At 45.7% G+C, this 15,448-nt stretch overlaps 1 protein-coding gene across 1 annotated transcript in view; it reads left to right on the top strand.

The window, feature by feature from the left end:
- The window catches only part of LOC126353870 (sodium channel protein Nach-like), a 224,665-nt gene that overhangs the window by 115,132 nt on the left and 94,085 nt on the right, over positions 1–15,448 (top strand). Inside the window, exon 5 of the mRNA XM_050003093.1 lies at positions 10,386–10,492. Within this exon, the coding sequence (XP_049859050.1) occupies positions 10,386–10,492 (107 nt within the window). The remainder of the gene's footprint in view (positions 1–10,385; positions 10,493–15,448) is intronic.

Genomic DNA, 15,448 nt, shown 5'->3' with positions numbered 1-15,448 from the left:
GGAACACGTGGGGCAATACTGACCCTACGACTTATCTTAGAAGCTAGATTAAGGAAAGGCAAACCTACGTTTCTAGCATTTGTAGAATTAGAGAAAGCTTTTGACATTGTTGACTGGAATACTCTCTTTCAAATTCTAAAGGTGGCAGGGGTAAAGTACAGGGAGCGAAAAGCTATTTACAATTTGTACAGAAACCAGATGGCAGTTATAAGAGTAGAGGGACATCAAAGGGAAGCAGTAGTTGGGAAGGGAGTGAGACAGGGTTGTAGCCTCTCCCCGATGTTATTCAGTCTGTATATTGAGCAAGCAGTGAAGGAAACAAAGGGAAAATTCGGAGTAGGTATTAAAATCCATGGAGAAGAAATAAAAACTTTGAGGTTCACCGATGACATTGTAATTCTGTCAGAGACAGCAAAGGACTTGGAAGAGCAGTTGAACGGAATGGACAGTGTCTTGAAAGGAGGGTATAAGGTGAACATCAAAAAAGCAAAACGAGGATAATGGAATGTAGTCGAATTAAGTCGGGTGATGCTGAGGGAATTAGATTAGGAAATGAGATACTTAGTATAGGAGTTTTGCTATTTGGAGAGCAAAATAACTGATGATGGTCGAAGTATAGAGGATGTAAAATGTAGACTGGCAATGGCAAGGAAAGCGTTTCTGAAGAAGAGAAATTTGTTAACATCGAGTATAGATTTAAATGTCAGGAAGTCATTTCTGAAAGAAGTTGTATGGAGTGTACCCATGTATGGAAGCGAAACGTGGACGATAAATAGTTTAGACAAGAAGAGAATAGAAGCTTTTGAAATGTGGTGCTACAGAAGAATACTGAAGATTAGATGGATAGATTACATAACTAATGCGGAAGTATTGAATAGGACTGGGGAGAAGAGGAGTTTGTGGCACAACTTGAGTAGAAGAAGGGATCGGTTGATAGGACATGTTCTGAGGTATCAAGGGTTCACCAGTTTAGTATTAGAGGGCAGCGTGGAGGGTAAAAATCGTAGAGGGAGACCAAAAGATGAATACTCTAAGCAGGTTCAGAAGGATGTAGGTTGCAGTAGGTACTGGGAGACGAAGAAGTTTGCACAGGATAGAGTAGCATGGAGAGCTGCATCAAACCAGTCTCAGGACTGAAGACCAGACCAACAGAAAATATCTGGTACTGTTTTCTAAAATGGATAAATCTTAACAATCCACATACCATCTGCAGGATCCAATAGTCAGTGAGTGGCTTCGGCTGCACCTGAAAAACCTGAGGATTCTCTTACTTGCCGAAGTGAACCCGTGAGAGGCAATGCTACACAGTGATGTATCCACGGGGTGTCTAATTTATTTCTGATACGCGTAAATAATTGATTGTTTTGTACTCACCTTGTAGTTGCTGTCAGGTTTCCTGCCTGTATTTCGTTCATCCGAGTAGGGGAGTAGACAGACAGAAATAGTCTCTTTCCTATTCATTCATACAGATGGTAATGCGCAATATTTAAAAGATATTAAAATTGCAATTGGTAGGTATTAAAATTGCAATTGGTATTATTTAGACAGGCGATCTAGAAGTGGTTATTATAGTTTTGTTGCATAACAAATCCGTCTGTTGTGATGAACTGCTCTTGCGAGGCTTTGTAAAATGACATTTCACAGAGGGGACCTAGCGGCAATCTGAAGCTCAGGAAGAGTTTCACAAGAAGAAACAAAGAAACTGATATTGGCATTCCTATAGAAATACAGAGATATGTAAACAGGCAGAATACGGCGCTGCTGTCGGCAACGGCGATATAAGACAACAAATGTGTGGCGCAGTTGTTAGATCGGTTACTGCTGCTACAATGGCAGGTTATCAAGATTTAAGTGAGTTTAAACGAGATCTTATAGTCGGCGCAGGAGCACAGCATCTCCGAGGTAGCGATGAAGTGGGAATTTTCCCGTATAAACATCTTACGAGTGTACCATGAATATCAGGAACCCCGTAAAACATTAAATTTCCGACATCCTGCAATAACGGGACCAACGACGATTGAAGAGAATCTTTCAAAGTGAGCCGGCAGCGGTGGCCGAGCGGTTCTAGGCACTTCAGTCTGGAACCGCGCGACTGCAACGGTCGGAGGTTCGAATCCTGCCTCGGGCACGGATGTGTGTGATGTCCCTAGGTTGGTTAGGTTTAAGTAGTTCTGAGTTTTAGGGGACTGATGACCTCAGATGTTAAGTCCCATAGTGCTCAGAGCCATTTGAACCATTTTCAACGTGACAGAAGTGCAACCCTTCCGCAAGTTGCAGCAGATTTCATCAACGAGTGTCAACGTGCGAACTATTCGACGAAACATCATCGATATGGGCTTTTGGAGCCGAAGACCCGCTCGTGGACCCTTGATGACTGCACTACACAGAGCTTTACGCCTCGCCTGGGCCCGTCAACACCGCAACTGGGCTGTTGATGACTGGAAACATGTTGCCTAGTCGGACGAGTATCGTTTCAAGTCGTATCAAGCAGATGGATGTGTATGTGTATGGAGACAACCACATGAATCCATAGACCCTGCATGGCAGCAGGGGACTGTTCAAGCTGGTGGAGGCTCTGTAATGGTGTGGGGCGTGTGCAGCTGGAGTGATATGGGACCCATGATACGTCTAGGTAAGCTGCGGAGCTATGGGGTATCGTCTCAGTTGTGCGACTGGATTCGTGATTTCCTGTCAGGAAGGTCGCAGTTCGTAGTAATAGACGGCAAATAATCGAGTAAAACTGAAGTGATATCAGGTGTTCCCCAGGGAAGCGTCCTGGGACCTCTACTGTTCCTGATATATATAAATGACCTGGGTGACAATCTGAGCAGTTCTCTTAGACTGTTCGCAGATGATGCTGTAATTTACCGTCCAGTAAGGTCATCCGAAGACCAGTATCAGCTGCAAAGCGATTTAGAAAAGATTGCTGTATGGTGTGTCAGGTGGCAGTTGACGCTAAATAACGAAAAGTGTGAGATGATCCACATGAGTTCCAAAAGAAATCCGTTGGAATTCGATTACTCGATAAATAGTACAATTCTCAAGGCTGTCAATTCAACTAAGTACCTGGGTGTTAAAATTACGAACAACTTCAGTTGGAAGGACCACATAGATAATATTGTCGGGAAGGCGAGCCAAAGGTTGCGTTTCATTGGCAGGACACTTAGAAGATGCAACAAGTCCACTAAAGAGACAGCTTACACTACACTCGTTCGTCCTCTGTTAGAATATTGCTGCGCGGTGTGGGATCCTTACCAGGTGGGATTGACGGAGGACATCGAAAGGGTGCAAAGAAGGGCAGTTCGTTTTGTATTATCGCGTTACAGGGGAGAGAGTGTGGCAGATATGATACACGAGTTGGGATGGAAGTCATTACAGCATAGACGTTTTTCGTCGCGGCGAGACCTTTTTACGAAATTTCAGTCACCAACTTTCTCTTCCGAATGCGAAAATATTTTGTTGAGCCCAACCTACATAGGTAGGAATGATCATCAAAATAAAATAAGAGAAATCAGAGCTCGAACAGAAAGGTTTAGGTGTTCGTTTTTCCCGCTCGCTGTTCGGGAGTGGAATAGTAGAGAGATAGTATGATTGTGGTTCGATGAACCCTCTGCCAAGCACTTAAATGTGAATTGCAGAGTAGTCATGTAGATGTAGATGTAGATGTAGACTCTGACAGGAGACACGTACGTTAGCATATTGTCTGATGACCTGCATCCATTCCTGTTTATTGTGTATTCCGATGGACTTAAACAATTTTAGGAGGACACGTCCAGTGGGTCCAGGAACACTCTTCTGCGTTTAAACTCCCCAGACATGAACGTTATTGAGCTTATTTCTGATGTCTTGCAATGTGCTGTTCAGAAACTTCTCCACCCCCTCATGCTCTTACGAATTTATCGACAGCCCTCCAGGATTCATGGTGTCAATTCTCTTGAGCACTACTTTAGACATTAGTCGTCACGTAGTGTTGCGGCACTTCTGCGTGCTCGCGGAGGCCCTGCACGATATTACTCAGGTGTACCAGTTTCTTTAGCTCTTCATTGTACATGCAGATCGAAAGAGCGCTTATTCAGGAAGCTTACAGAGTGGAAGAACAGAACCAGCGCCTCTGAAGGATGAAGTTGGGCAGTTCTACAGTGCTGGCTGGGTAGGCTGCTTCAGGGTCTGAGTAAGGAACAAAAGTACAGCAAATGAAGTCATTGCCGCCTAGTGGTGACGCTTAGTCATTACACAGTGTTGTGCCTTCCAGGACGGTGGACTACTGTAGGAGAAGTACTAGCTAGCAGACTCTCATAAATACCCTCCCCTCCCTCCTCCCTACAAATCAGACGCTTATTCTCAGATGTTCTCACATGCTTGGCGACGTTCTTTGTGTATGACCTTATCGAGGTGTGTATTTGACACTCACCACTGCCATTCCTATCAGTTTTTGAATTTGAGGTAGAATCAACTGCAGTGGCAGATGAGTATCCAGTCACTTATGAAGGACTTCGTCTCCAGTAACGGCAGGAAACCGACTGAGCTGGGGGTCTGTATACAGAAACTTGGTGTCTTGCTGTGTCCCTTACTGGGTGTGTGTATACTGCTGGCGGCCACGTCCTTAATAGGTCGCGTATTCGAGCTTGGGTTGGGGGTAGCCTGGTCTCTCCGTTGCTGAGATCGACTCTTTCGTTTTTAATCACTACCCAACATGCCTTTGGCTTTGGCTATGCTGGATGTTGTAGTTCGAGCACCATTTATCCCGCCGTGGTACGACGTGACCACGAGTTAGTCGACTGCGTCTGACACACTTCATGGGAAGCTTAGTTGACGTCTTTGCCCATCGCTACTAACAAATGCTGTGCTGGCTCCCGACTCGGCAGTTGCTGACCACGGCACTCAGTACGCCAGCTGCCATTGAGAGGCAACAGCCTCACGCTGCTGTAATCCCGTCTCTGTGCTAAAATGAATAAAGGTTTATTAGAATCAGGTTTGTTTCACTAACGACTCACCAAGCAATTCCAGCCACCATCACCCACATACCTTCAAGGAATTGGCAACTTCTTTTGTCCTACAAACAGTTGATTCCTCTACCAACTGAATACTTCTATACTTTCTGTGATGAACGTTGTACTGACGTGTTGCTGCCCTATACTGTGATGTGGGATCTGCTGTGAGTCGACGGATGTCTGTTAACGGTATAGATTGGAGAAGGGAACATGTTAGATGTCATAATGGTTCGGGTAATAACAGGAACTTCAAAACTAGCGCATGTGGAGAGGACTGGATGAGGCTGAATTTCATCTCCTAAGGAAGGCTGCAATGGTACTGAGAACAGATGACGGGAGATGTGGAAACATGAAGTGAGGCTTGTTTCGACTGTTAGTCTCAGCAGCATTCGTGGCTAATAGGCAGTGCGCAGTCAATCTGATTAATGGAGGCTGTGACTATACTGAAAGGCGTGGACCTTTTGGAGGAGAGTGGTAACGAAGTGGATAACATCTTCAATAAAGGGGTAGCCGGCCGCGGTGGTCTCGCGGTTCTAGGCGCGCAGTCCTGAACCGTGCGACTGCTACGGTCGCAGGTTCGAATCCTGCCTCGGGCATGGATGTGTGTGATGTCCTTAGGTTAGTTAGGTTTAAGTAGTTCTAAGTTCTAGGGGACTAATGACCACAGCAGTTGAGTCCCATAGTGCTCAGAGCCATTTGAATAAAGGGGTAGGAGGTTTAGCCTTACATTTATAGTAGTAGATGGGTCAGAACAGGTTACTGGTATTGAGTAAAGCAGAATACAACATTGTTTAAGGCGGTAATAAGAATTGCAGTGAGGATATAGGTTTATTGTTATAGTCTTAAATTAAATGCTCCCTATATACGGCTATATGCCGTTTTTGGTAATGTTTTGTCTTGTATCTCGACCATAAACAGAAGACGTAGAAACGGAATTAGCTACAGAGACACACGATAGCAACAGAGAGGACGTCGCGGAGGCAGGCGTGCAGCCAGCAGACTGATTACGGAAGATGCTTACAATAACATGGAGGATACGTACGTCATGGCGTTAGTTCCCGCACTACCGGGACACAGCCAAGAGCGCGCCGCCGATTTTCACGTTATTTCTGAGAGATGTTCGCGGCACCGTGTGACTTGGGTGGTCCCGCATGTCCAGCGCTGGATGTTGGTTATAATTAGTTCCAGGCACTTGCTCTTGTGGACGCTCTTTCATTAAGCATTTGTAGCCTGTGGCAACGCCGCGGAACAAGACGTAAGCACTTCTACATGAAGTTGCGAGCCTTCTTCGAGAAGACAGAAGACTTCAAGAAAAAGAGACGGCCAGGAACTAGGACACAAACATCACTGGCACATCAGTACCTGCCGGCCAGTCCGACTGTGCACTTACAGCGCTGGAAAGTTATAGATAGAGCAAAATAGAACAAAGAGAACCAAAATGACTGCCTTAATAAAGGACGACCGGAAGATGAGAGGAACAGTCGAAAGATTTCGCCTGCACCACATTCTCTGGAAGAAGTAATCCAGTAAGGATTTGCTGCTGCTGGCACTTCGTATTTGACTCTCTCCGTGATTCGTGTGCCTCAAGTGTCGCATATCGTTGTTGACATAGCTTTGATGGGTTTCTGCTTATCGACAAGCCTTCAGACTTACGAGAGACTGCTGTGTATCACAATCTGCCGAGGATTGCCTTGCAAATACTGCCTGCGGATTAACCTTCGGATTAACGAGTTATTGATGTTTATGGGACACAGTCCCGGATTACCTTATCGGTTCTGTTTACGGACAAATTTTTTTAACTTACGAGTAAGTGCTGCCACTGGACTCTGTTCCGGACCACCGCTGAGCGCTGTCATCGTGCTATGTTCAAATGGCTCTGAGCACTATGGGACTTAACATCTGAGGTCATCAGTCCCCTAGAACTTAGAACTACTTAAATCTAACTAACCTAAGGAGATCACACACATCCAGGCTCGAGGCAGGATTCGAACCTGCAGCCGTAGCGGTCGCGCAGTTCCACACTGAAGCGCCTAGAACCGCTCGGCCACACTGGCCGGCCGTGCTATGTAATATGATGGGCGTGTAATAAGTGCTTGTTGAATTAGAAAGATATGGAGCTTGTCACGGGAAAGGTTCAACGTAATGCCTGCATTGACAAATGAAAGCGCTATCTGGTATGTGGCTGACAGATAAAGGGTGAAACGTCCCATTAGAAAAATTAATGAATTACTGTGCTCAAAATGACACACAATATTTTTTAGCGCAACGCAATCCGACTTTCAATAATCCCTACAAGAGTATGGCCCTGACTAAATTAACCTATACGTTTCACAAATCACTTACCTCACAAAAATCTTCGTTACTCAAACTACTGCAATACAGCGAGCGCCAATACTGCCAGCTAAATAAAAGATTCAAACTACTGAAGGCACTAACTACTGATAGGCATAGTTAGCAAATGAAAGATTTTGATAGAGAACAAACAATGTATTTACCTTAATAGTGTTTAAAAGTCAATATATATATATATATATATATATATATATATATATATATATATATATATATATATAGCAGTTCATGACATCCATTCTTACAAATGTACTGTTTCTGATGGACACACGTCCAGATCATCCGCTCTCAAATATCCGCCATCTCACTTCCCCACATCCACCACTGCTGGCGGCTCACTTCCAACTGCGCAACGATACGCGCTGTTAGCATCCAGCTGCCCAGCACTACAATGGCAGACAACAATGCAAACTAACCACATACTGCACAGAGCACAGCCACTGATTTTCATACAGAGCGCTACGTGGCGTTACCAATATAAAAACCTAAACAGTCTACTTACAAGGGATTCTGAGAAAATACCAACAAGGAATGTGGGCTTGAGCTATTGCGGATGCATAGAAGTTGTCGCATCAGCTTCAGCTGACACTCATACATTGTAATATCGCTGTTAATCCCTATAGTTAAAGAAGTAATGGTGCTTACAGATTCCATGTGGTGTATGTGTTAATACACTCCTGGAAATTGAAATAAGAACACCGTGAATTCATTGTCCCAGGAAGGAGAAACTTTATTGACACATTCCTGGGGTCAGATACATCACATTATCACACTGACAGAACCACAGGCACATAGACACAGGCAACAGAGCATGCACAATGTCGGCACTAGTACAGTGTATATCCACCTTTCGCAGCAATGCAGGCTGCTATTCTCCCATGGAGACGATCGTAGAGATGCTGGATGTAGTCCTGTGGAACGGCTTGCCATGCCATTTCCACCTGGCGCCTCAGTTGGACCAGCGTTCGTGCTGGACGTGCAGACCGCGTGAGACGACGCTTCATCCAGTCCCAAACATGCTCAATGGGGGACAGATCCGGAGATCTTGCTGGCCAGGGTAGTTGACTTACACCTTCTAGAGCACGTTGGGTGGCACGGGATACATGCGGACGTGCATTGTCCTGTTGGAACAGCAAGTTCCCTTGCCGGCCTAGGAATGGTAGAACGATGGGTTCGATGACGGTTTGGATGTACCGTGCACTATTCAGTGCCCCTCGACGATCACCAGAGGTGTACGGCCAGTGTAGAAGATCGCTCCCCACACCATGATGCCGGGTGTTGGCCCTGTGTGCCTCGGTCGTATGCAGTCCTGATTGTGGCGCTCACCTGCACGGCGCCAACCGCGCGTACGACCATCATTGGCACCAAGGCAGAAGCGACTCTCATCGCTGAAGACGACACGTCTCCATTCGTCCCTCCATTCACGCCTGTCGCGACACCACTGGAGGCGGGCTGCACGATGTTGGGGCGTGATCGGAAGACGGCCTAACGGTGTGCGGGACCGTAGCCCAGCTTCATGGAGACGGTTGCGAATGGTCCTCGCCGATACCCCAGGAGCAACAGTGTCCCTAATTTGCTGGGAAGTGGCGGTGCGGTCCCCTACGGCACTGCGTAGGATCCTACGGTCTTGGCGTGCATCCGTGCGTCGCTGCGGTCCGGTCCCAGGTCGACGGGCACGTGCACCTTCCGCCGACCACTGGCGACAACATCGATGTACTGTGGAGACCTCACGCCCCACGTGTTGAGCAATTCGGCGGTACGTCCATCCGGCCTACCGCATGCCCACTATACGCCCTCGCTCAAAGTCCGTCAACTGCACATACGGTTCATGTCCACGCTGTGGCGGCATGCTACCAGTGTTAAAGACTGCGATGGAGCTCCGTATGCCACGGCAAACTGGCTGACACTGACGGCGGCGGTGCACAAATGCTGCGCAGCTAGCGCCATTCGACGGCCAACACCGCGGTTCCTGGTGTGTCCGCTGTGCCGTGCGTGTGATCATTGCTTGTACAGCCCTCTCGCAGTGTCCGGAGCAAGTATGTTGGGTCTGACACACCGGTGTCAATGTGTTCTTTTTTCCATTTCCAGGAGTGTATATGAGGTGTCCCAGAAAAGCTGTGACAAACTTCGAAGGGTTTTGGAGGATGTCTTGAGGAAAATATTGATATTAGGAACCAGTTTCTGGAAGCGTCATTCAATGACACTACAGAATGTCGAAATTATAGGTGCCAGCTCCTGCCGCTAGGCCACCGATTCGGCAGCAAACGTGACTTTGTAAGCTGACGGACCATAGGCGGAATGTCTCGCAGTGTTTTATGTTATTCAGTGACCGCAAAGGATTGCCACGATCGCCAGTGGAGAAGATGGAGGAAGCTTCTGCGCGTACAGGCCTAGTCTCCTATGAATCCGATCTCTGCTGTTTTGGTGGATGACGGTTTCTGCCACTAGTTCCTACCAGCAGTTTGTTTTTCTCCTGTGCACCGAAAAACATTGTAGGTTTTCGAGGTTCCACGAGAAAAATAAACTGCGGATAGAAGCCCGTGTCCAAAACCGTCATCCGCCGGGACGACAGAGCATCGCATTCGTAGGAGACAAGAAATTTCTATGCAGCATCTGGCAACATCTTCTCCACTTGCGACCGTGCACTCTGTCACGATCACTGAATAACAAACAACACTAGGAGACCTTCCGCCTACAGTCCGACAGCATACAAGGTCATGTTTGCTGCTATATATTTCGATCCGACAGGATTTTTTTTTATTTAAAAGGGTAGAATTTTGGTATTTAGTAATGTGGAGTAAGTCAGAGCAAGATAAAAGAATGTGTTGAATTAAAGGTTAAGGATTTGATCGGAGTGCATCCCATATCTTCGCAATCTTGTGTTCGACATCATACGTAAGTAACTACTGTACTTTCAAGTGCTGGAGCTACTGTCACGCGTTGTTGAAAACAGATCGTAAACCGACAGTGGCTGATGTGGTTCACATTTGTACTGTTTTCAATAAACAGACAAATGTTATTGTATGCTACGCTTTGTTGCAGCGACGGCGTGGAACTTGGCAACCACAGCATCGTCAACTTGTATTTCGAACGCGCCGACTCCGTCCTTCTGCGTCAAGATGTCCTCTACTACTGGTACGACCTACTGAGTAAGTAGGCCTCCTTTTGCTTTTCTTTATACGAGTTCCAATGGCTACGAAGTGTTTTGTTGCAGAGCAACAAAGGGAATTATCTACTTTAGAATTGTTGCCTATCAGTCGTCAATTGCTTTTAATGTGAATATTATCTACAAAGTGATAGTCTTCCAATGGGATCCCCAATATCAGGAACATACCGCAATATCTTAATAAATCATTTAGAAAATGAAATCTCTGAGAGAGCAGCCACACAAAGAAAATACGAAATCATATGCTCATATAGATAGGTTAATAACATAATTAGATGACATAAATAGTTGAAACATAAGGGAATACAGACCAATTTAAAATGGAAGTTAACGTGCACACAGGAACATAACATTCACATTAGAAAATTAAAAACAAGAACAGATTAACGTTCAAGTCATAACAACAAGAACGGAAAATTGTAAAGACGCTTTCTATGTATGGAGAAAAGCTGTAGTCAGGGACACAGTTTTGTATTCCACATCTGATCTTCCCTCTACCAAAAGCAAGTTGCATTAAGTTAGATGTTTCAGAGGGTAAATATGATCCTCCTTAACAATACAATACAATAAATTGAACAAACAGCAGTTGATATTTGGTATGATACGCAGACAACGTACAAGCTTAATTACAAAACCAGAATGAAGGTACAATCACATACACATAATACAGGAAAATACGAAAATCAGCAGACCACATACAGAGATGACACACGTACTATCATACCCAAAAGAATCCAAATGACTTGAAATGCGTTTCACTTGATTTGCATGCAGCCCACATAATGTAGTTGCTCTGCAGGTCCTCTGATCTCTGTACAGTACAGTAGTTTCATTAAACGACATCGGTACCACAAGGTATCACTAGAGAACATTGTTCTTTAAGATATCAGTCGTTTGCAGAGTATCAAATTAACAAATAATTCGATTATTACTACCATTATCGCTGCTAACTATTTCATTCTGCTGCTGATACACTCGTGCTAGAAGGAATCATTTAATGCTTCCTGGTCGTTATTACAAGCAGATTCCCAAATACAGCGAAATATTTTGTTCGCAGTGAATAGTTGCGGCGTTCCGTGACAACTGGACCATCCGTTTTCTAGTCATTACTACTGCGAAATACAGGAGAACATAATGGTTCCTTCTGTTCGTCAGAGATGTCAGGAAGAGTGGGAATAACCTTCCAACATGAATGTTCTCCTTTTAAAACAACATTCGTTTGCCTTACCTCCTTTCCTTTTAAAAGACTGAGAGAAACATGAAACTATTTATTTTTCACATGGCGCGTGACGTCAAAGCCGATGAAGACATCAAAGAGAAAATATTTGGCTTTTTTTTTTTACGTCGAGAAAAGGCATCACATTAATTATTTTCTCTTTATTTACATGCACGTAGGAAGCTGATACCGACGAAAGCACAAAAGAGGTATCAAGATATCATTTTCTTTTAATACCAAACAGAAATCACGGTACATACAGAGAAAGACTGACGCAAAACCGGCTGTTTAGAAGTAATACTTTTAGATTATAAATACTCAATAATTCTCGTTGCAACCTAAACGAATAACTCTTAACACCAATTAAATTTCATGGAAGTGGCAGGACTGGAAACCCCTGTTTGCAAATTAGAAACTGACCGCCTTAACCGCTATCCATTCTACGAATAGCGTACACTATGCTTACGAAACAATATTGCGTGGTCTGCGGTTCACACCTTTTCAGTGAAACAGAAGTGATATACCGAGCGAAAGCGGTACAGTGCATCTTCGACAGAAATGCAGACACTCCATATGACTCTGAATTGCATGGACCGAGTTATGAAGGACATAAGCTAATTGAAAATGACACAGTAGATATTTTCCTAGGTTTTATCAGGTCTGCTGATCTTAGAGATGTCGGGAAAGAGCTTAACAGCTGCTAACGCAAGTGCCATAAGATTTCGACACAGTGTTGGCGAAGTTCCTCATGTGGCAATTGCTCTTGCAGAAAATGGCTTGACAATGTTTAAAGCCTATACTATCACCATGATAGGAATGTATCAGAAAATGCAGTTGAATTATACACTCCTGGAAATGGAAAAAAGAACACATTGACACCGGTGTGTGAGACCCACCATACTTGCTCCGGACACTGCGAGAGGGCTGTACAAGCAATGATCAAACGCACGGCACAGCGGACACACCAGGAACCGCGGTGTTGGCCGTCGAATGGCGCTAGCTGCGCAGAATTTGTGCACCGCCGCCGTCAGTGTCAGCCAGTTTGCCGTGGCATACGGAGCTCCATCGCAGTCTTTAACACTGGTAGCATGCCGCGACAGCGTGGACGTGAACCGTATGTGCAGTTGACGGACTTTGAGCGAGGGCGTATAGCGGGCATGCGGGAGGCTGGGTGGACGTACCGCCGAATTGCTCAACACGTGGGGCGTGAGGTCTCCACAGTACATCGATGTTGTCGCCAGTGGTCGGCGGAAGGTGCACGTGCCCGTCGACCTGGGACCGGACCGCAGCGACGCACGGATGCACGCCAAGACCGTAGGATCCTACGCAGTGCCGTAGGGGACCGCACCGCCACTTCCCAGCAAATTAGGGACACTGTTGCTCCTGGGGTATCGGCGAGGACCATTCGCAACCGTCTCCATGAAGCTGGGCTACGGTCCCGCACACCGTTAGGCCGTCTTCCGATCACGCCCCAACATCGTGCAGCCCGCCTCCAGTGGTGTCGCGATAGGCGTGAATGGAGGGACGAATGGAGACGTGTCGTCTTCAGCGATGAGAGTCGCTTCTGCCTTGGTGCCAATGATGGTCGTATGCGTGTTTGGCGCCGTGCAGGTGAGCGCCACAATCAGGACTGCATACGACCGAGGCACACATGGCAAACACCCGGCATCATGGTGTGGGGAGCGATCTCCTACAGTGGCCGTACACCTCTGGTGATCGTCGAGGGGACACTGAATAGTGCACGGTACATCCAAACCGTCATCGAACCCATCGTTCTACCATTCCTAGACCGGCAAGGGAACTTGCTGTTCCAACAGGACAATGCACGTCCGCATGTATCCCGTGCCACCCAACGTGCTCTAGAAGGTGTAAGTCAACTACCCTGGCCAGCAAGATCTCCGGATCTGTCCCCCATTGAGCATGTTTGGGACTGGATGAAGCGTCGTCTCACGCGGTCTGCACGTCCAGCACGAACGCTGGTCCAACTGAGGCGCCAGGTGGAAATGGCATGGCAAGCCGTTCCACAGGACTACATCCAGCATCTCTACGATCGTCTCCATGGGAGAATAGCAGCCTGCATTGCTGCGAAAGGTGGATATACACTGTACTAGTGCCGACATTGTGCATGCTCTGTTGCCTGTGTCTATGTGGCTGTGGTTCTGTCAGTGTGATCGTGTGATGTATCTGACCCCAGGAATGTGTCAATAAAGTTTCTCCTTCCTGGGACAATGAATTCACGGTGTTCTTATTTCAATTTCCAGGAGTGTATGTTTATCGCAACTATCTTGCAACGAAAGTTTGATGTAATGAAAGGAAATTCTTTTTCCAGGCGCAGTTGTGAAGTGATTCAAGTATATCACACAGTAACCAAAATGTCTATATACAAGGAAAATGTATCTCTTGTGATTCATATATAAAAAGAAAGACATGAAAAAGCGTGCATTTTTGCTACCCAATACGTTTTTCACCTTCAGATTTATCTTATTATGTCATTGCTTCCATGACGTTTGTCTCGGATGGTGATTCCCTAAATGAAAAAAAAAAAAAAACAGACTATTTACTGCCATTAATGGCCCATTGGACCTTTTTCTCAGCCCTCTTGTGAAGTAGCTCAGTATTTCCAAAATAGACACTTCTGTTCAATCCTAAATGTATTGACTGGAGCTTGTGAGATAGCTTATGATGCAGAGCTTGTCCGATGATTCAGTCACTGAATTTCGTTCTGGTCGTTTGTAGATCAAATAGCGATAACGAGAAAAAGATAGACAAACTGTAGTGTTTCTCTAGCCAGATCCGAACCGAAATGTAGATCGACGACCGCAATGAAAATAGAGCGTGTTACCACTAAACCTACATGACACTGCTGCGGTATACCTTTCTTCACAACGTCCATATTTCCCAATATTGATTAGTCGGAATGTGATATAAGGGAGCAATTGTTGCTTAAGTGAAAACGTCCAATCTGGGTTCAAGCAAGGAATTTTACTTGGTGTAACATCCTAAATGGAAGCCATTTAGAATATTTCATCGAGATAACAAAATATGGTTCAAATGGCTCTGAGCACTATGGGACTTAACATCTGAGGTCATCAGTCCCCTACAACTTAGAACTACTTAAACCTAGCTAATCTAAGGAATCACACACATCTATGCCCAACGCAGGATTCGAATTTGCGGCCGTAGCAGTCGCGCGGTTCCAGACTGAAGCGCCTAGAATCGTTCTGGCACCGCGGCCAGCTCATCGAGATAACAAGAAACTACCGTACTATAAATTCTAGCCGCTGGCTGGCCACTTGACAGACGAAGTCCAAGTCATTCACTTAAGGCAGTGAATAATCTCGGCGGTCCCTCAGAATTCATTCACTATGCAAGATTCTGGTCATATGCAGGATCTGGCAACACTATGGGATGCAGAATTATGTGGAGAAAGTTCTGTCAATCTTCTCGGAGTGTTACAGAAATATATCTGTTCGTCGTGTGGTGGTAAGCTATGTGTTTTGTAAACATAGAGTCACATGTTCGAATCGGGCCTTTCTGGATACAGAAAATGTTCGACTGCTGCCCTGGCCAGCACATTCTCCAGTTCCCTCACCAATTGAAAACGTCTGGTCAATGGTGGCCGAGCAGCTGGCTCGTCACAACACGCCTGTCACTACTCTTGATGAAGTGTGGTATCGTGTTGAAGCTGCATGGGCAGCTGTACCTGTCCATGCCATCCAAGCT

Source organism: Schistocerca gregaria, chromosome 1 (assembly GCF_023897955.1).
Source record: "Schistocerca gregaria isolate iqSchGreg1 chromosome 1, iqSchGreg1.2, whole genome shotgun sequence".
In the NCBI taxonomy this organism is placed as follows: Eukaryota; Metazoa; Arthropoda; class Insecta; order Orthoptera; family Acrididae; genus Schistocerca; species Schistocerca gregaria.
The sequence above is the reverse complement of the archived record's forward strand: the minus strand, read 5'-3'. Positions and strand labels throughout refer to the sequence as shown.